At 42.0% G+C, this 21,956-nt stretch overlaps 1 protein-coding gene across 1 annotated transcript; it reads left to right on the forward strand.

Moving 5' to 3' along the window:
- The first annotated feature begins 2,346 nt into the window (after positions 1–2,346).
- On the forward strand, positions 2,347–3,390 carry LOC133082362 (melanoma-associated antigen B16-like). The gene has a single exon (XM_061178919.1). It carries the CDS (start codon positions 2,347–2,349, stop codon positions 3,388–3,390), a length of 1,044 nt encoding a protein of 347 aa, XP_061034902.1.
- Positions 3,391–21,956: the final 18,566 nt, after the last annotated feature.

Genomic DNA, 21,956 nt, shown 5'->3' on the forward strand with positions numbered 1-21,956 from the left:
GAAGGGACCCAATGGGAAGGTGACTTTTGTTTTGTTTTGTTTTTGTTTCTGTTTTTTAAATTCATGGTGCTTCATCTTCACCACCCAGCATCCAGCCTGAACTTGGACTCAGTCTGTATGAGAGTCACACAGGGGGGGCAAATGCATAGAGATTGGCAAGGAGGTGGCATCGTCTAGGAAGTAATTAATCAAAACGACTGGAGCCAAGATATGGACCCTAAGTGAGAACTGTGGGAACCACTTACCCCAGAAGAGAGGGACCCCACAGAGCCTGCTCCTGTTGTCAACCTTGGAAGACTCCCAGCAGAGGTGGCTAGAAATGGCCTCAGGAATCTAAAGGTGGTGATGGAGGGCCTTGAGTTGAGGAGGTGCAGCCTCAGGTTAACAGAAGGAGGAGCCTCAGGCCATGTAAGCCCCGGGTAAGACACTGAGTCAGAACTGAGGAATGGAGGGCACTCTAAGAGTTCTGCCACCACGTTGGCGATGGGGAGCTCCGGGATAACTATTAGACAGAGGCTCCCTCTGACTTCGTCCTCTCGCGAGTCTGACCCGGGTGAGGGTCTTGGTGTATGGGGTACAACCTCAGCTCCGCGGAGGGAGGAATCCTTGATCCTGCACTGATTCTGGGTGAAGACACCGAGTGCGTTAAGTACCCCAGAATACAAGGAGCCCCACAGAACCTCACTCCTGCTGTCAGCCCCGCGAGAGCCAGGCGCCACTTGGTGTGGGGGGAGGAGGCAAGGGGGAGCGGAGCGGAAGGAACACCCCCTGACTTCCGGGAGGACGGTTGGCGAAGGCAGATATCGAAAGCTGAGGGCTCTATTCGCGGAAGGCGGCGCCCTGGGAGTGGTGGAGTGTTAAGGTGAAGACATTGAACGAGGGAACTAACCACCCCAGAAGAGAGGGGCGGCCCGCTGAGTAAAGCCCCATCCCTTTTGTAATCCCGGGGAGCCCCCGGAGTAACTAACTAGGGCCTCAGGAATCTGAGGGCAGCGCGGGCCACTCGGGGTGTGGCCACGAGTCAGCAGAGGGAGGAGGCCCTGGCACGGGGGAGTTTCAAGGTAAGGTGGGGAAGGGGAATGAGGTGACCAGCTCCGCAGAATAGAGGGGACGCTGCAGGTTAAAGTGCGGCCCCCCGGCTCCAGCCCTCGGCGCCGCGAGAATAACTGTCAGACTGAGTTGCTCCCTGACTTCCACCTTGGGTTTGCAGGAAAGTGAGGCCTGTTCTGAGGACTGCTGCCTCGGGTGAGCGGAGGGAGGAGTCTCAGACCCTGCCGGGAGTCAAGGTAAGATGTTGAGTGGGACTGAGGAGATTTCTTCCCCAGGATGGAGAAGGGTCCTCAGAATTCTTTTATGAGTCCCAGGAGGAGGAGGGGCTGGCCAGGAGTGACTTCCTCTGACTTTTGGGGTATGAGGATGATGATGATATTGTTCTGAGAGGTGTGGCCCCAAGTAATCAGGCCCTGCCAGGAATCAAGTTAAGATGCTGAGCAGGGACTGGGGGAATCACACCCTGGAGAACAGTGGGGGCCCCATAGAACCCTGTCCCTGTTGTCAGACTGGGTAGGCCCTGGAATAGTTGTCAGACTTCCGTGCTTTGTGATTTTGGTTTTGGGAATCTGAGGGCTGTTGTCTCAAGTTAACAGAGAGAGGTGTCTCAGTCTCTGTCAAGGTCAAAAGTCATGACCTTTAGTGAGGATTGTGGGGACCACACACATCAGAACAACAGAGCCCCAACAGACAGCTGTGCTCCTTTGTCACTTCTGGGAGGCCCAGGCAGGTATGGCCCAATGAGCGGCCCCTCACTTCTCTCCCCTGTCTGTCTCCTCTGTGACTTCCTGGCTGAGAGGCTCTGAAAAAAGCTGTCAGTGTGAGGCACCTCCTTTCTTCTTTGTAAGTCAAGTGTCTCAAGAAGATTTAAGCCTCTTTTTGAGGTGACAATCCTTGGGTCAGTAGAGGAAGGAGTCCCAGATACTCCCTGGGATCACAGTGAGGACTCTGAACAAAGACGGAGGGGACCACCCACCGCAGAACAGAAGGGATCCCACAGAGCTTGACCCCACCTGCCCTGTTAACAGCTTTAGGAAGCCTTGGGCTAGGTTGGCTGGCTGCACCCTGAAGAGCCTTCTCGCTCCCTCCTTTGCTTCCTACAGTTCAGGACAGGAGACCTGTGAGGCTCGAGTACTGCCCTCAGGAAAAGATGGATGGAAGGCACTCTTTTCAGAGCTGCCACAGTTGAGTTAACGGATGAGGCCACTCACATCCTCCCTTTCTCCCTAGGTTGTGGTCCTCTTGTACCCACTCTCCTGCCCACATTCCTTCCTGCTGCCACCGACCAGAGTGAACATGTCTCAGGGTCAAGAGATTCCACACTGCACGCAGGAACAACACCATGCCCTCAGTGAACCCCAGGGCCTGGAGGCTGCACAGGTCTCTGAGGCTCTGGAGGAGACCTCTCCCTCCTCCTCCCATCCTCTAATGCCTGGCGATTTGAAGGAGGCTCTGGCTGCTGGGGCACCCAGCACTCCCCACAGTCCTCAGAGTGCCTACTCATCTTACACTGTCATTGCAACCATCTCATCAAGCATATCAGAGGAGTGCTCCAGCAGCCAGGAAAAGGAGGCTGGGTCAGCTTCTTCAAAGCCCCTGTCAGAAACTGAGGACTTGCCCACAGACCCTCTAGATGAGAAGGTGACTTTGTTGGTGCAGTTCCTGCTGAGAAAGTATCAAATGAGAGAGCTGATCACAAAGGCAGACATGATTGATGAGGTTATCAAAGAGTACGAGGATGACTTCCTTGAGATCCTCAGGAGAGCCTCTGAGTGCATAGGGCTGGTCCTTGGTATTGATGTGAAGGAAGTGGATCCCACCAGCCACAGCTATGCCCTCGTCAACAAACTAGGCCTCACCTATGATGTGAGGCTCAGTGGTGACGAGGGCGTGCCCAAGACCGGCCTCCTGATAGTTATCCTGGGTGTGATTTTCATGAAGGGCAATCATGCCACTGAGGAGGAGATCTGGAAAGTGTTGAATATGATGGACTTATATTCTGGGAGGAGGCATTTTATCTTTGGGGAGCCCAGGAAGCTTATCACCAAAGATTTAGTGAGAGAAAAGTACCTGGAGTACCGCCAGGTACCCAGTAGCAATCCTCCACGCTATGAATTCCTGTGGGGTCCAAGAGCCCATGCTGAAGCCAGCAAAATGAAATTGCTAGAGTTTTTGACCAAGATCCATGAATCTGACCCTACTTGCTTCCCATCCCAGTATGAGGAGGCTTTGAGAGATGAAGCAGAGAGAGCCTCAGCTAGAGTTGCAACCAGGGCTGGCAGTGCTGCCATGGCCAGGGAACGTTCCAGTGCCATATCCAGTAGCTTCTCCCACCCCTAGTGAGGTCTGAGGCCAATTCTTCACTTTGTCATTGAAGAGAGCAGTCAACTTCCTAAGTAGTTGAGAGCTGGAGTGTGGCTGTTGGGAAACTGTATACTTTCTGTCCCTCTTCTATATAGTTAACATGGAGGTTTATTTTCTTTTTGGAGTGAGTTAGTTTTCATATGTTCCTTTTAATATAACATTTCATTAGCTTCAGAATCTAAGTTTATGAATGACATTGGTCATACATTTATTGCTATTTATGGAATTTAAGAATACAAGTTTTGTTTGTTTGTAAAACAAATTGTAAAACTGACCATCTTCTTTTGTGATCTGGAAAAGATAACATGACATTAGAATAGGCATTTCCTTGGCACTGTCAAAGAACTCAGCAGTAAAATAGTTGGGATCAAGAAAAAACTAAAAGATGGTCAATTCTTGGCTTCCCTTATCCTGTTTAATCTGCTGTTCTGTAAAATTAGATGACATATATATGCCTTTGCTTATCTTGTTTAAGAATGTAAGAGAAATAAATCTTAATAAATTAGACCTCGTGTACAATGGCTCATTTATTCCCCAAATATTAAATCAGCATGTGCTCTTTGGAAAGCACTGTGTTAGTACTGGGCATGCCCAGATAAACAAGACTTACTACCCACCCATAGCATTTTAGAGCCTAGGAGCAGGAATCATGTAAAGACAATGGTGGATATCCTTTAATACCAAAAGAAAAATTAAAAAGGAATCAGGAGCTGGGGAGTCCATATGAGGGCTGTCAAATATAAATGTCCTGAGACAAGGCAGGCTGAGGCCTTGGGAAACTGCAAGTCCTCCATTGGGAGTTAATTTAATTTAATTTTTTATTTTTATTGGAGTATAGTTGATTTGCAATGTTGTGTTAGTTTCAGATGTGCAGCAAAGTGAATCAGTTTTATATATATATATATCTCCATTCTTTTTCAGATTCTTTTCCCATATGGGTCATTACAGAATATTGAGTAGAGTTCCCTGTGCTATACAGTTGGTCCTTGTTAGTTATCTATTTTATATATAGTAGTGTGTATATGTTAATTGAGCTCTATGATACACTAGATGAGGCTGGGGAAGTGGTGAGCCAGGGGTGTGTCTCAGAGTTGAGAGACTTGGAATGGAATGGAAAACTGTTCTTACCAGTTACTTTGGGATCATGGGTAAACCAGATCCCTCCTGGGATAAGAATGGAAGATACCCTGCATTATTGTCCAAATGCAGTTGAACATAGTACACAAATTAGGCATTTTATGATTATCATGAACAAGGAGTTTGTGAGAAATAAAGGTGATACTTTCTTGAGCTGAGATACCTAGAAGCCACTGGGCTGGCACTCTTTGCCTTGGGCTGGGAGGTCCAGCGTCCGCACCATTCAAGGGACATTTTAAATAGGTTATGTTCAGTAAAATTTGGCAAAATCTAAGCAAGGCCTGTATTTTTGGAGGAGGCAAATGAATGAAAATAGGGATGGACTGTTGGAAGGGCAACTGGGAGGGAGGGAAGGAGTTGGTCCTTGACACAAGTTCTAGGATCCAGTTGGGAAATACTCCCCCAAACCCAAATTAAATAATGCATCCCCTAATAAAGAAGATTTAGTAAGGCTTTCTTGGTAAGCAGTAATTTTGGCTGATTTGGTGTGCCATGTCCCAGAGCAGGGCATATTCTCTGACATCTGCTGGATAAATAAATCCCAGAGGGGAAAGTGCTAGTTTCTGGGGTTAAAATAATCATAATAATAACTGCCATCATTAAAAACCCATTGCATACCATGCACTGTACCAGGGGCTTTACATACAATACATACATTCTAACAGTCCTACATACAAAACCCTTTCACAGATGGAGAACACGAGGCTTAGAGAGCTTGGGAATGTACCCAAGTTCACAGGCCTAATATGTGACAGAGTTGGAACTAGACCTCTGGTTTGAATTCTTCTAGAGCCCATGCTATTCCATTCCTCTTAGCCTGAGGTCACCATTCTGTCTGTTAACTCATTTCTTACTACTCCATAATGCCTCTCAGGGGATAAAAAGTACCTTGTAGGCAAAGTACTAAAAGTGGGTATAAAGAAAGGATGTGAAAATGAGAATCAAACACAATTTGGAGATTGTTTGTTGGATTCATTTGCCCAGGGTGCTGTTACCTCAACACCAAGGTTCCTTGAGAGCTGCCTCTGATCAGTAGCTGGCACGTGTGTTCAGTCCCAACAATTTCCCACATTACAGCTCCCTTCCCCTGGGTCTTCCCCAGTGTGCCTTCCTGGCTAACTCTGTAACCTGGTCTGCTGACCAGCTCTTCACTGCATCCTCCCCTGAACATTGCATCCTGATCCCAGTAGAATAGACAGCCCAGAACCACCTTCCTTCTCCCTGACAGAGTATTCCAACTTCCTGCAAGCATTCTTGGCTGACATTTACCATGGGATCCCTCTGATAGCAACAGCCCCTTCTATGTAAAGTTCTCTTTGAACAGTGAAGTTTAGGTACATGGTCAATCTCCTATGGGCTTCTTGGCACAGAACATACTAGTTCCTGGGATGTAAACCTGAAGTAAGAGAAGTTTTTGAAACCATGTAACCATCTTGACGTTTGCAGTAGGATTTTAATGGGGCGCCATATTTGAGACTAGCCGCTGAAAAGAGACAGCAATGAGTGAGCATACATTGGTGGTCAAAAACCAAGGCCTCCCCCTTAAGAGGCAAATGGGGCAAGGTCATGGAGATCACTGTGTAAGCAAACAACCAATGTAACTGGGCTGGGAACTATCTTTATGTCTCCTGGAGACAGCTATTTCTTACCTTGTATGCAGTGTACCTCCTCTACTGAGGATGGGGCTTTGTAAATGGATGGGGTTAGTGAATGACGGCAGACAGTTGAGGCAGACCATGAGTACCATGCGTAGTAGAAACGGATATACAATTTCAAGGAGGGGGAAATTGGAGGGGGGATGCCTTAGTGGCTAGTTAGCTCAGTGACTGTAAGAGGCTAGGTATGGACATGTCTTAAAAAACAATCAGGGGGTATCCTTAAACCCAGACTGCCTTCTATGCTTCCTGAATTTTTGGCATACCAGAGGTAAGTGTCCTGGGGCTGTGTTTGCTGGCCTGTGTTGCGACTAGATACTGCCTTGGATAGGGGATTGGGAAAGGGTCAGACGTTTGCAGAGTGTGTGGTGTGCTTATAGAGATGGCACACTTCCTTATTAAACTGACAGGAGATTATGGAGATATGTGAGGTCCAAAGAGGGAAGCATTATGTACCATCCTGTTGGCAGCATCCCCACCTCCAAGATGAGGGTGTTAGGGCTTGGAAAGGAGACACCCATGGGAATTCTCAAGTTAGGTAAGGAGTTGTAACACTTTGGGTTTCCTCTGTGGAGGCAGAGACCCTACCAGGATTATTTTGAATCAGTGAATGTTACCTCTGGTACTCTGAGTCATTCATTCACCTGGAAAGCACTTATTGAACATATGCTGAAGGCAAACACTAAGTAAACAAAACAAAAGGAGATGGCAAGGCACTTGATTCAGGCTGTAGATGTGAGGATGGTGAGGAGGAGACAGATTTGAGTTTTAGGAGTTGGGGACTATGTGAAAGGGTGGGAGAGAGTCTGTAATGACCCTGAGTTCTGAAGGTTAGCTGACTAGGTAGAAGCTCTTCCTCTTAGCTGAGACTGAGGATAAAGGAGGAGGAAGAGTTGGTGGCAATGTGAGTTGGAGGTAGAGACGAAGGAGGGTGTGGTGGATGAGGTCAGTGTGGGCCATGTATGGTGAGGTTCTGCAGGCTGTCCAGGTGGAGACGTCCAGTGGGCAGTAGAAAACATAGTCCTGGCTATCGGGAGAGGGTCCCTGGCTGCATCTGGAGAGGTCATGTGAGGCCATGGGTGGAGGTAAAATCAAGTATTGTGCATATAGTGGCCTATAGTCTGTCTCCTCCCCTGCAAACACTGTTGGAAACCAAAATTACACAAAACTTAATAAGTCCAGGGAAGAGTTTAAAGGGAGAAAGTACTCACCCAGAAAACCATCAGTAAGAGAAAGTTTTCCTGTGTTTCCTATAGCTCTCTTTTTTAAGCATGTACTTGTGCCTTTGCCTATAAATTGCCCATGCCTGTGTATTTGTGGCTTATAGTATATAAAAAGTTATATAGCATGAATTTTCAATCTCAGATCCGCCCTCTCAGGTGTCTTCTACTCTTGATAGCCTTTGTTCAAGGCTAAGCTTACACCCACAATACACAGACAGTTATCTGCTCTAACTAATGTGTCTGTTCTAGGCAGCTGGCAACTCTGCAGTAGCTCAAGTTTCTCATGACATAGAGAGCAAAGGACTGGAGGCAGTCTTGGGCCCATGTCCCTGGAAGTTGGAATTTCATGACATATCTTTTATCTAACCGGGAGACTGTGATTGTCAAGATTTTAGATATGAGCCCACTCATTCCAGCTGAAGCTTTCCCCAGAAATCCGATCCATGAACATAAGGAAGGCCGAGCAGTCTGGGTAAAGTGGGGACTGCAAGCCCACAGCCCTTTCTTCCCCCTGGGGACAGTGGGCCCTGACACCCACAGAACTCTTGGGTGCTGCCTGAACACTGCTGGGAAAGCTTGGTGCTAGAAGACCCTGCCTCAGGCATGGACTTCATCTAGGGTTGCCAGCCGTCCTGAACACACAGGACACATCCTCGATGTGATTTTGTCCTGCATTCTATATTGGCTTTGTCAGGACACCCTAGATGTCCTGTATTCAGCTTTTTTCAATAAGTTACAAAAATTCAGCAGTTAGAGCTGTTTTTCAACCACAGCAATTGGCGATTAAATCACTTAAGGCGACACTAGCTGAAAAGCATACCTCCACAAATAAAGATCTGGTCTCTCCTGCAAGTTTGGCTGAGGGAAGAGCCAAAGGGGTGCCAGGGGCGGGGGCGGGGGGCAGTATTTAGAATTAAAGGAAATTTTCACGAAAGAAAAAGCTTTTTTTGGCCATAGTCCCAAGTTGTGAACAGGTAACCACCATTAATCAGATGTAGGATCAGTAGAATCAGCTGTCAGTGACTGCCTCTCTTGCAGTACCTAAGCTTCTGAAAGGCAGCAAATCAACGACAGCACCAGGCTTCTGAAAATCAGCCAGTCAGTGATATCTCCAGGATCCCCATCCTAGGTGTCAGCCAATCAGTGATACCCCCACCCACACAGTCCTGAACATCAGCCAATCAGCAACAGCCTCACATTTCCAGACAGCGTCCAATCAGCAAGTTCCTCTGTCAGGTAAGCCGCGCTTCTGGAAGTCAGCGGGCCCATAGCAGTCGTACTCTAGTGCCGCCACTGAAAGTCTGTCAGTCCCTAAACACTCCCGCTTCTAAGTGTTCGGCAATGCTTGAATCCCCAAGCTAACCAAAACCTTGTATAGGATAGGCTCTGGCTTTGTTCTGGAAGACTGCGCCTGGTAAGTACTGCTCCCCCTATAAGGAAACGGGAGGGGTATTTTTGCATCAAATATCAAGTTCAGTTTATTCATAGTTCCTGAGTTCACAGCCCTTTCAACCATTCAACTCCTGTTACTAACTTGTTCGGACTTGTGGGTGACGAACACACTGACTGTGGCCCTGAGATTTTCAAATTCAGTCTTTCTTCATGTATTTGCATTTGTGTACATTTGAACCTCGAAATGCCCAAACACAAGTGTAAATGTCGTGACGAATTTTATGAACAGTGCACCTTTATTAAATGAGAAACAAGTCCTTTCAAAGATTTTTGTGCAGTATGCAGCTGTTCATTCAATATAGAAAATTGTGGAAAATCAGTTATAAACCAGTAAATATACTACAGCTGAGCATGCTAGCTGTTTGATTCCCTCAACTAGTAACAGTGACATTAAAAAAAGATAATGTATTCTTTTTGTTTAAGAGACATTCAGATTACGAAGATAAAATCACAGCAGAAATTAAAATGACCTTCTACACTGTATATCATCATCAATCTTTCACTTAAAGTTGGAAGCAAATTTTCAAGTGCCACGATTAGATCTACTACAATAATAGCTTAATTTACATGACAGAGATTATCAAAGATCTAAATGCCTCACCTTTTCACATCATGGCTACAGATGCATGTAATAATACCTTTTTCCTTCGCTTGTGAAATAGTTTTCTATTGTGAAAAAAGGCTTTCTATTGTGAAAAAAGGCTTTCTTATAAAGTTATTGTGAGTAAAGTCCTTTGCAAATGTGACTTCAGAAACGGTAGCAAATTTTTGCAGAGTTCCTTTTTTTTTTTTTTTTTAGTTAGGAGTTAATGAATTAAAGGGGCTAAAGTTGACATAAAGCATGCATGAGTCTATGTTGGCTATATTGCCCATATTCTGCATAATGCAATTCAAACAGCACCTGATGTCCTTTTTATTGAAATTGAAGTAATAATCATAAAATGAGTCTTACTTCAGCATTTATATTCTTTGAATTGAATTACTAAAGGATTTTGGTGATTTTGTTAGCATTCAGAATTCTTCAGTTTGCATTCAAATATCCACTGGCTCTCTTAAACAAATGCAGGTGAAAGAATCTTCAGTTTATTTGAAGCAGTGATACTTTAATTCTGAAGAAAGGGCGCCCCCCCCCCATTCTTGTTGACTTCTTAAATAAGCCACAGAGCAAAGTCTACTTATTTCTTGTTCATAGTTATCAATATTTATCTAGCATTAGGATTATGTGCATTGAAAGAAGATCAAGCAGTTATTAAAGTACTCCATTGATTAAAGGAACTTGTTGAATATGTTAGAGAAAGAATTGATGAAAAATGTTTCCCTTTGTGTGACAAGGCTGTTCTTAAGATTAACACCATTACTTATGAACATGAAAAGAAATTCTGATTTGAAATGGGTAATTATTATGGAATTTGTCAAGACTATCATTTGGAATGGATCTCATCACTTGAAGAATTTGATTTAGTACCATGGATGTTACTGAATAGTCTTCCAGCATAGGAACAAGAAGAGGATAACGATTGATGATTATGATCTTTTTTGTCAATGGATGACATTAAAAAAAGAAAAAAAGTTGAGATGCAACACAATCCTGAACAATGGAAAAGTGAACTACGCTGTAAAGATGGTATTACGTGATTCGACAAAGCAAATTTGAAGAGCAGTTCTCAGAATTGTTAACTACGCCAGTACCTGTTTAGTATACCAGCTCATAATGCTAATGTTGAGCATATATTCTCATTAATTAATTTTCAAAGGACAAAATAATGAAGTAAGTTGAAAGTGACCACTGTAAAAGCTATGAAAGCTATGCTACAATGTAAATGGAAGACAGACCGAAACTGCAAGGAATTTTACAAGCAAATTTTGTGAAACAAGGAACTCTTAAAGAGAGGTAGATCATCAGATCAGGGGAATATAACTAAAGAAAGAGGCATATAACTTAGGTGTTTGTAATTTAATTCCAATAAACAATAAATAATGTTTTAGTATAAGTATATCCTATGAAATGTTTTTTTTCTTTTTATTTCAATGTGTATATGCATAGAAAATGTTACAGGTGGAATTGTGTTTTCTCAAAATTCGTATGTTGAAGTCCTAACCCCCAGTACCTCAGAATGTGATTGTATTTGGTGATAGTTTTTAAAAAGAGGTGATTAAGTTAAAATAAGATCATTAGAGTGGGCCCTAATTCAATATAACTGGTATTCTTGTAAGAAGAAGAAAATAGGACACCTATACTCAGAGGGAAGACAATTTGAAGACACAGGGAGAAGATGGCCATCTACAAGCCAAAGAGAAAGGCCTAACAAGAAACCAGCCCTTGCCACCACCTTGATCTTGGACTTCTAGGCTCTGAAATTATAAGAAAATAAATTTATGTTGTTTAAGACACCCAGTCTGTGGTACTTTGTTATGGTAGCCCTAGCAAATTACTACAGACAATTAAAATAATTCAAATTTAACTAGGTGCTCTGAGTTTTAATTCGCTAAATCTGGCAGCCCTAGGTAAGGGAGAACAAGAGGTAAAGCTGCCTCAACACTCACCCACCCTCAGGAACTGCAAGGAACACTGCCTGGATGATGAGCAAAAGATGGCTTGTAGTGCTCTCAAATGGTGAAAAACAAATGACTCTAATCTCAAGGCACTTTTCCCAACTCAGTTTCATGCTACCAGACTTCTGATGCAGAAACCTAAGGAGAAAAGTGCAAGAAGGTCAACATATAGATTGATCTCATTCGTGAACATAGATGCAAAACTCCTAGATGTAATAATAGTTTATTTCACCTGCAACATATAAAAAGAATAAAACACTTGAAGCAAGCTAATTTATCATTAGAAAGTCAGGTGATGTAAATTATTGCTTTATTGTAAGAAGATTCATATAATCATTTTAATGAAAGAAAGCATTTGATCAATTTGAACATATATTCAAGATAAAAAAAAAAAGGAAAAATCCTTTTAGCAGCCTAGTAATAGAAGGAAGTTCTTTAGCCTGCTAAAGATGATCAGTCATTGGTGAAATTTTGAGAGATTTTCATTTGAGATAATGATGTTCTGTGTGGCTATTCAACATTGTATGGCAGATCCTCACCTCCATAATAAAGCTAAGAGACTATAAACAAAATATATTGAAATTGTACAGAATGAAACAAAATTGTCATTATTCACAAATGAAATGATTTTGTATGTGAATAATCCAAACTTAATCTAAGGAAAAATGTATCAGAAATAAGGAAAAGTGTATGAGAAATAATAAGAGTTTTCTGGATATTAATTCCTTATAACAAAATCAACTGTATTTCTACATATCAGGGAAAAAGCTGAAATATAAAATTAGAAACACCATCTGCAACAGGACTAAAACTTCCAAGTACCTTGGAATATATCCAAGACAATGTGTATATGATTTTTTTTTTAACATCTTTTTTGGAGTATAATTGCTTTACAATGGTGTGTTAGTTTCTGCTTTATAACAAAGTACATCAGTTATGCATATACATATGTTCCCATATCTCTTCCCTCTTGCATCTCCCTCCCTCCCACCCTCCCTTTCCCACCCCTCTAGGTGGTCACAAAGCACCGAGCTGATCTCCCTGTGCTATGCGGCTGCTTCCCACTAGCTATCTATTTTACATTTGGTAGTGTATATATGTCCATGTCACTCTCTCACTTTGTCCCAGCTTACCCTTCCCCCTCCCGTATCCTCAAGTCCATTCTCTAGTAGGTCTGTGTCTTTATTCCCGTCTTGCCACTAGGTTCTTCATGACCTTTTTTTTTTTTCCTTAGATTCCATGTATATGTGTTAGCGTACTGTATTTGTTTTTCTCTTTCTGACTTACTTCACTCTGTATGACAGACTCTAACTCCATCCACCTCACTACAAATAACTCAATTTCATTTCTTTTTATGGCTGAGTAATATTCCATTGTATATATGTGCCACATCTTCTTTATCCATTCATCTGTTGATGGACACTTAGGTTGCTTCCATGTCCTGGCAATTGTAAATAGAGCTGCAATGAACATTGTGGTACATGACTGTTTTTGAATTATGGTTTTCTCAGGGTATATGCCCAGTAGTGGGATTGCTGGGTCATATGATAGTTCTATTTTTAGTTTTTTAAGGAACCTCCATACTGTTCTCCATAGTGGCTGTATCAATTTACATTCCCACCAAGAGTGCAAGAGGGTTCCCTCTTCTCCACACCCTCTCCAGCATTTATTGTTTGTAGATTTTTTGATGATGGCCATTCTGACCAGTGTGAGATGATATCTCATTGTAGTTTAGATTTGCATTTCTCTAATGATTAATGATGTTGAGCATTCTTTCATGTGTTTGTTGGCAATATGTATATCTTCTTTGGAGACATGTCTATTTAGGTGTTCTGCCCATTTTTGTATTGGGTTGTTTGGTTTTTTGTTATTGAGCTGCATGAGCTGCTTGTAAATTTTGGAGATTAATCCTTTGTCAGTTGCTTCATTTGCAAATATTTTCTCCCATTCTGAGGGTTGTCTTTTGGTCTTGTTTATGGTTTCCTTTGCTGTGCAAAAGCTTTTAAGTTTCATTAGGTCCCATTTGTTTATTTTTGTTTTTATTTCCATTTCTCTAGGAGGTGGGTCAAAAAGGATCTTGCTGTGATTTATGTCATAGAGTGTTCTGCCTATGTTTTCCTCTAAGAGTTTGGTAGTGTCTGGCCTTACATTTAGGTCTTTAATCCATTGTGAGTTTATTTTTGTGTATGGTGTTAGGGAGTGTTCTAATTTCATACTTTTACATGTACCTGTCCAGTTTTCCCAGCACCACTTATTGAAGAGGCTGTCTTTTCTCCACTGTATATGCTTGCCTCCTTTATCAAAGATAAGGTGACCATATGTGCGTGGGTTTATCTCTGGGCTTTCTATCCTGTTCCATTGATCGATGTTTCTGTTTTTGTGCCAGTACCATACTGTCTTGATTACTGTAGCTTTGTAGTATAGTCTGAAGTCAGGGAGCCTGATTTCCTCCAGCTCCATTTTTCGTTCTCAAGATTGCTTTGGCTATTCGGGATCTTTTGTGTTTCCATACAAATTGTGAAATTTTTTGTTCTAGTTCTGTGAAAAATGCCAATGGTAGTTTGATAGGGATTGCATTGAATCTGTAGATTGCTTTGGGTAGCAGAGTCATTTTCACAATGTTGATTCTTCCAATCCAAGAACATGGTGTATCTCTCCATCTATTTGTATCACCTTTAATTTCTTTCATCAGTGTCTTATAATTTTCTGCATACAGGTCTTTTGTCTCCTTAGGTAGGTTTATTCCTAGATATTTTATTCTTTTTGTTGCAATGGTAAATGGGAGTGTTTTCTTAATTTCACTTTCAGATTTTTCATCATTAGTGTATAGGAATGCAAGAGATTTCTGTGCATTAATTTTGTATCCTGCTACTTTACCAAATTCATTGATTAGCTCTAGTAGTTTTCTGGTAGCATCTTTAGGATTCTCTATGTATAGTATCATGTCATCTGCAAAGTGACAGCTTTACTTCTTCTTTTCTGATGGGATTCCTTTTATTTCTTTTTCTTCTCTGATTGCTGTGGCTAAAACTCCCAAAACTATGTTGAATAACAGTGGTGAGAGTAGGCAACCTTGTCTTGTTCCTGATCTTAATGGAAATGGTTCCAGTTTTTCACCATTGAGGACGATGTTGGCTGTGAGTTTGTCATATATGGCCTTTATTATGTTGAGGAAAGTTCCCTCTATGCCTACTTTCTGCAGGGCTTTTATCATAAATGGGTGTTGAATTTTGTCAAAAGCTTTCTCTGCATCTATTGAGATGATCATATGGTTTTTCTCCTTCAACTTGTTAATATGGTGTATCACATTGATTGATTTGCGTATATTGAAGAATCCTTGCATTCCTGGGATAAACCCCACTTGATCATGGTGTATGATCCTTTTAATGTGCTGTTGGATTCTGTTTGCTAGTATTTTGTTGAGGATTTTTGCATCTATGTTCATCAGTGATATTGGCCTGTAGTTTTCTTTCTTTGTGACATCTTTGTCTGGTTTTGGTATCAGGGTGATGGTGGCCTCGTAGAATGAGTTGGGGAGTGTTCCTCCCTCTGCAATATTTTGGAAGAGTTTGAGAAGGATAGGTGTTAGCTCTTCTCTAAATGTTTGATAGAATTCGCCTGTGAAGCCATCTGGTCCTGGGCTTTTGTTTGTTGGAAGATTGTTAATCACAGTTTCAATTTCAGTGCTTGTGATTGGTCTGTTCATATTTTCTATTTCTTCCTGGTTCAGTCTCGGCAGGTTGTGCATTTCTAAGAATTTGTCCATTTCTTCCAGGTTGTCCATTTTATTGGCATAGAGTTGCTTGTAGTAATCTCTCATGAACGTTTGTATTTCTGCAGTGTCAGTTGTTACTTCTCCTTTTTCATTTCTAATTCTATTGATTTGGGTCTTCTCCCTTTTTTTCTTGATGAGTCTGGCTAATGGTTTATCAATTTTGTTTATCTTCTCAAAGAACCAGCTTTTAGTTTTATTCATCTTTGCTATTGTTTCCTTCATTTCTTTTTCATTTATTTCTGATTTGATCTTTATGATTTCTTTCCTTCTGCTAACTTTGGGGTTTTTTTGTTCTTCTTTCTCTAATTGCTTTAGGTGCAAGGTTAGGTTGTTTATTTGAGATGTTTCCTGTTTCTTGAGGTAGGCTTGTATTGCTATAAACTTCCCTCTTAGAACTGCTTTTGCTGCATCCCATAGGTTTTGGGTCGTCGTGTCTCCACTGTCATTTGTTTCTAGGTATTTTTTTATTTCCCCATTGATTTCTTCAGTGATCACTTCGTTATTAAGTAGTGTATTGTGTAGCCTCCATGTGTTTGTATTTTTTACAGATCTTTTCCTGTAATTGATATCTAGTCTCATAGCGTTGTGGTCGGAAAGGATACTCGATACAATTTCAATTTTCTTAAATTTACCAAGGCTTGATTTGTGACCCAAGATATGATCTATCCTGGAGAATGTTCCATGAGCACTTGAGAAAAATGTGTATTCTGTTGTGTTTGGGTGGAATGTCCTATAAATATCAATTAAGTCCATGTTGTTTAATGTATCATTTAAAGCTTGTGTGTCCTTATTTATTTTCATTTTGGATGATCTGTCCATTGGTGAAAGTGGGGTGTTAAAGTCCCCTACTATGATTGTGTTACTGTCGATTTCCCCTTTTATGGCTGTTAGTATTTGCCTTATGTATTGAGGTGCTCCTATGTTGGGTGCATAAATATTTACAATTGTTATATCTTCTTCTTGGATCGATCCCTTGATCATTATATAGTGTCCTTCTTTGTCTCTTGTAATAGTCTTTATTTTAAAGTCTATTTTGTCTGATATGAGAATTGCTACTCCAGCTTTCTTTTGATTTCCATTTGCATGGAATATCCTTTTCCATCCCCTCACTTTCAGTCTGTATGTGTCCCTAGGTCTGAAGTGGGTCTCTTGTAGACAGCATATATGTGGGTCTTGTTTTTGTATCCATTCAGCCAGTCTGTGTCTTTTGGTGGGAGCCTTTAATCCATTTACATTTAAGGCAATTATTGATATGCATGTTCCTATTCCCATTTTCTTAAATGTTTTGGGTTTGTTATTTTAGGTGTTTTCCTTCTCTTGTGTTTCTTGCCTAGAGAAGTTCCTTTAGCATTTGTTGTAAAGCTGGTTTGGTGGTGCTTAACTCTCTCAGCTTTTGCTTGTCTGTAAAAGTTTTAATTTCTCCATCAAATCTGAATGAGATCCTTGCTGGGTAGAGTAATCTTGGTTGTAGGTTTTTCTCCTTCATCACTTTAAATATGTCCTGCCACTCCCTTATGGCTTGCAGAGTTTCTGCTGAAAGATCAGCTGTTAATCTTATGGGGATTCCCTTGTATGTTATTTGTTGTTTTTCCCTTGCTGCTTTTAATATGTTTTCTTTATATTTAATTTTTGATAGTTTGATTAATATGTGTCTTGGCGTGTTTCTCCTTGGATTTATCCTGTATGGGACTCTCTGTGCTTCCAGGACTTGATTAACTATTTCCTTTCCCATATTAGGGAAGTTTTCAACTATAATCTCTTCAAATATTTTCTCAGTCCCTTTCTTTTTCTCTTCTTCTTCTGGGACCCCCTATAATTCGAATGTTGGTGCGTTTAATGTTGTCCCAGAGGTCTCTGAGACTGTCCTCAGTTCATTCTTTTTTCTTTATTCTGCTCTGCAGTAGTTATTTCCACGATTTTATCCTCCAGATCACTTATCAGTTCTTCTGTCTCAGTTATTCTGCTATTGATCCCTTCTAGAGTATTTTTAATTTCATTTATTGTGTTTTTAATCGTTGCTTGGTTCCTCTTTAGTTCTTCTAGGTCCTTGTTAAATGTTTCTTGCATTTTGTCTATTCCGTTTCCAAGATTTTGGATCATCTTTACTATCATTATTCTGAATTCTTTTTCAGGTAGACTGCCTATTTCCTCTTCATTTGTTAGGTCTGGTGTGTTTTTACCTTGCTCCTTCATCTGCTGTGTGTTTTTCTGTCTTCTCATTTTGCTTATCTTACTGTGTTTGGGGTCTCCTTTTCGCAGGCTGCAGGTTCGTAGTTTCTTTTGTTTTTGGTGTCTGTCCCCAGTGGCTAAGGTTGGTTCAGCGGGTTGTGTAGGCTTCCTGGTGGAGGGGACTAGTGCCTCTGTTCTGGTGGATGAGGCTGGATCTTGTCTTTGTGGTGGGCAGGTCCACGTCTGGTGGTGTTTTGGGGTGTCTGTGGCCTTATTATGATTTTAGGCAGCCTCTCTGCTAATGGGTGGGGTTGTGTTCCTGTCTTGCTAGTTGTTTGGCATAGGGTGTCCAGCACTGTAACTTGCTGGTCGTTGAGTGAAGCTGGGTCTTGGCGTTGAGATGGAGATCTCTGGGAGATTTTCACCGTTTGGTATTATGTGGAGCTGGGAGGTCTCTTGTGGACCAGTGTCCTGAAGTTGGCTCTCCCACCTCAGAGGCACAGCCCTGATGCCTGGCTGGAGCACCAAGTGCCTTTCATCCACATGGCTCAGAATAAAAGGGAGATAAAATAGAAAGAAAGAAAGAGGATAAAATAAAATAAAATAAAGATAAAATAAAGTTATTAAAATAAAAAATAATTTTTAAGGAAAAAAAATTTTTAATGTAAAAAAAAAAAATGGACGGACAGAACCCTAGGACAAATGGTGAAAGCAAAGCTATACAGGCAAAATCTCCCACAGAAGCATACACATACACACTCACAAAAAGAGGAAAAGGGGAGAAAATAATATATCTTGCTCCCAAAGTCTACCTCCTCAATTTGGGATGATTCCTTGTCTATTCAGGTATTCCACAGATGCAGGGTACATCAAGTTGATTGTGGAGCTTCAGTCCGCTGCTCCTGAGGCTGCTGGGAGAGATTTCCCTTTCTCTTCTTTGTTCGCACAGCTCCCGGGGTTCAGCTTTGGATTTGGACCTGCCTCTGCATGTAGGTCGCCTGAGGGCGTCTGTTCTTCGCTCACACAGGACGGGGTTAAAGGAGCAGCTGCTTCGGGGGCTCTGGCTCACTCAGGCCGGGGGGAGGGAGGGGTACGGAGGCGGGGCGAGCCTGTGGCGGCAGAGGCCGGCGTGACGTTGCACCAGCCTGAGGCGCCCCGCGCATTCTCCCGGGTAAGTTGTCCCTGGATCACGGACCCTGGCAGTGGCGGGCTGCACAGGCTCCCGGGAGGGTCGGTGTGGATAGTGACCTGTGCTTGCACACAGGCTTCTTGCTGGCGGCAGCAGCAGCCTTAGCATCTCATGCCCGTCTCTGGTGTCCGCGCTGATAGCCATGGCTCGCCCCCGTTCTGGAGTTCGTTTAGGCGGCTCTCTTAATCCCCTCTCCTCGCGCACCAGGAAACAAAGAGGCAAGAAAAAGTCTCTTGCCTGTTCGGCAGCTCCAGACCTTTTCTGGGACTCCCTCCCGGCTAGCTGTGGTGCACTAACCCCTTCAGGCTGTGTTCACGCCGCCAACCCCAGTCCTCTCCCTGCGATCTGACCAAGGCCTGAGCCTCAGCTCCCAGCCCCCGCCTGCCCTGGCGGGTGAGCAGACAAGCCTCTCGGGCTGCTGAGTGCTGGTCAGCACCGATCCTCTGTGCGGGAATCTCTCCGCTTTGCCCTCCGCACCCCTGTGGCTGCGCTCTCCTCCGTGGCTCTGAAGCTTCCTCCCTCCGCCACCTGCAGTCTCCGCCTGCGACGGGGCTTCCTAGTGTGTGGAAACCTTTCCTCCTTCACGGCTCCCTCCCAGAGGTGCAGGTCCCGTGCCTATTCTTTTGTCTCTGTTATTTCTTTTTTCTTTTGCCCTACCCAGGTACGTGAGGAGTTTTTTGCCTTTTGGGAGGTCTGACGTCTTCTGCCAGCGTTCAGTGGGTGTTCTATAGGAGCAGTTCCACGTGTAGATGTATTTCTACTGTATCTGTGGGGAGGAAGGTGATCTCCGCGTCTTACTCTTCCGCCATCTTCTCCTCTCTCTATGATCTTTATAAAGAAATTTTGTAGCCTTATTGAGGAAAAATTTTAAAGATTTAAATAATTTGGAAGATACGCTTTTTCATGAACTGAAAAGCAAAAAAACAAAACAAAAACCCAAAACGAACATTGTTATATGGTCTCCATTTTGTATTTATTTTATATTTTAATTCCTACAACATCGTGTGAGATAGGTGTTATTGCCTCGAGTTTAAAGATAAAGAAACTGTGGGTCTATAAATTCATGCAGTAAGTAGCATGGCCAGAACCTGAATATATATTTCTCTGTGTAAAGTCCCTGATTTTTCCACAGTACTACTGGAGTAGATACTGTTAATGCCCTACCCAGATACTCTCAGATACTTCTTACCAGCTTTGTGCATTCCTTTCCAGGCTTCTGCATGCCTTGCCACTGAGGTGTCATATATTTGACCTTCAGAGGATTACCCTTGGGCATTGAAGTCTCCTTGTTCACACAGAGTCAGGAACGTCTAGCAATTTTATATCTCTCCCATCCCCTGCATAATTCCCAGACAATCCATGGCCTCCTTCCTAGTACAGAGAACTGGAAGTGCCTAGCAATTTCACATTCCCACATCCAATCTCCGAACGGTCCCTAGCCAACGACAGAACAGCTCCTTTGCTTCAAAGCTGAAATACCTTTGAGGTGTATTTTATGCTCCAGGGCCCCTGTAGAACTAGGGTGAGTCTAAGACCTCAACAAAAACTATACACTTTCTGGGCCTCTTCTCCTTTTCTATCCTGCCTCCTTCACTCCCTGAATAGTTTCTCCTGGGAGTAAATCCTTAAAAACACTTGGATCTGAAACCTTAGTTTATTTGGGAGAATATCATCTGCTAAACCTACATTATGAGAGAGATTTATTTCAAATTCACAGTCCAGATAGTAGCCCCCAAATTAAGTGAATATACTTTCTACATGAGCTTTGTAAAATATGAGTATAGAATTGGTTGTATTAATGTTAAATGATCATTCAGTTAGAATACTGTTCATATAATTCAGTTATCTTTGCCAAGTGGTTTTATCTACCTGGCTTTCAGTTTTCTCCTTTGATAAATGAGTGTGTTGGATCAGATATTCTCTAAGGCAGTGGATCTCAAAAGGAGGCAGTTTCATCCCCCAGAACACATTTGGTAAAATCTGGAGATGTTTGAGGTTGTCACAACTGAGGAGGAGTGCTGCTGGTACTTCTAGTGGGTAGAAGCCAGGGATGCTGCTAAATAACCTGAAATGCCCTGGACAGCCCCTACAGCAACAAATCATCCAGCTCAAAATATCACTAGTGCTGAGATTGAGAAACCTTGATCTAAGGTCTTACTGTCTCTAAAATTCAGTGAACTATTAATTCTATCTTAGTTTACAGTATGTCAGTTCATCATTTTTGTGATCAATGCATTTTCTGTGAGAAACCAGTCAACTCAGTCAGCTTGATACTAACCAGTTAGTTACTGGTCTGTTTATAAGCAATTGATGGTCAGTTAAGGTAGACTACTTCTGCATGGGCACATAGCCTTTGTAACCTAACATTCAATGACCTACTTGCTGCTCTAGAAAATACTTTTTAAAAAATGTGAAACAGGGGATAGAGAGTACCTAGTGAAAGCAAATACAATGGTAATTTCTTTACATAAAGTGGCATGGACAAATTAAATAAAGTATGTAACATGCCATTTTATGACACAGTAATCATAGACAGTTTAATTAAAGAGCTATATGAGTAGTATGCACTTTTAACTTTTTATATTAATCTCAGTAACTAAGAGAAACTAATTTAATACTCCTGATTTGCTGTTATTAATAGAGCAGGTTTCCAATGACATTTGCCATGTTATAGTTTTCTAGAACAGTGAACACATTAAAAGTAGCTATAGTTAGAAGTTCATTGGTTATATTTACAAAAAAAGTACCTATTCCAATTTTTTTACTTGACATATATCATGGTCATTGTGAATTGCTTGTGTTTAATGTGCCATTAAAACACCCTAAATTAAATGATGTAATGCTACACTATCTACTTCTGTATTTTATCCATTTTAAAGCTTAATTGCTTTATAATGAAGCATAATGTAGAGTCAAATACGGGAGCAAATGAAGAAGAAAGTATTAAAATTCCATGATGTAATTAATTCCACGTAATTTATAAAAGATCTCTTTCTATGAAATCATCACTGTGTCAGAAATAAAGAAACATGTAGAAGGACAAAGTATTTTGGATTAATAATGAATACATGAGGTGGATGAAGAAAAATGAAATAAAAACATAAAATCTGGACTCCAAAGGTTAGAGACTTGGTTCTGCTGGCTGGCTTTACTCTTGTTTCTAGGTTCAGAAAAGGAATGTAAATACAATAAAATAAGCCTAGAGGGCTGTAAAATGATTCCACGGTGAGATGGATTAGGTTAAACTGCTTCACCCAAATACAGCACAGCAATGATATAACAAGCTCCCAAGGGACAAATGGAAAATCCCTCACTGGTGCTGTGTTCAATAGCGGAGCATTTAAGCCTTTGGAAATCAAAACTACAATATCATGTTTTGTGTGTCTTTC

The sequence above is a fragment of the Eubalaena glacialis genome, chromosome X, assembly GCF_028564815.1.
Source record: "Eubalaena glacialis isolate mEubGla1 chromosome X, mEubGla1.1.hap2.+ XY, whole genome shotgun sequence".
Classification (NCBI taxonomy): Eukaryota; Metazoa; Chordata; class Mammalia; order Artiodactyla; family Balaenidae; genus Eubalaena; species Eubalaena glacialis.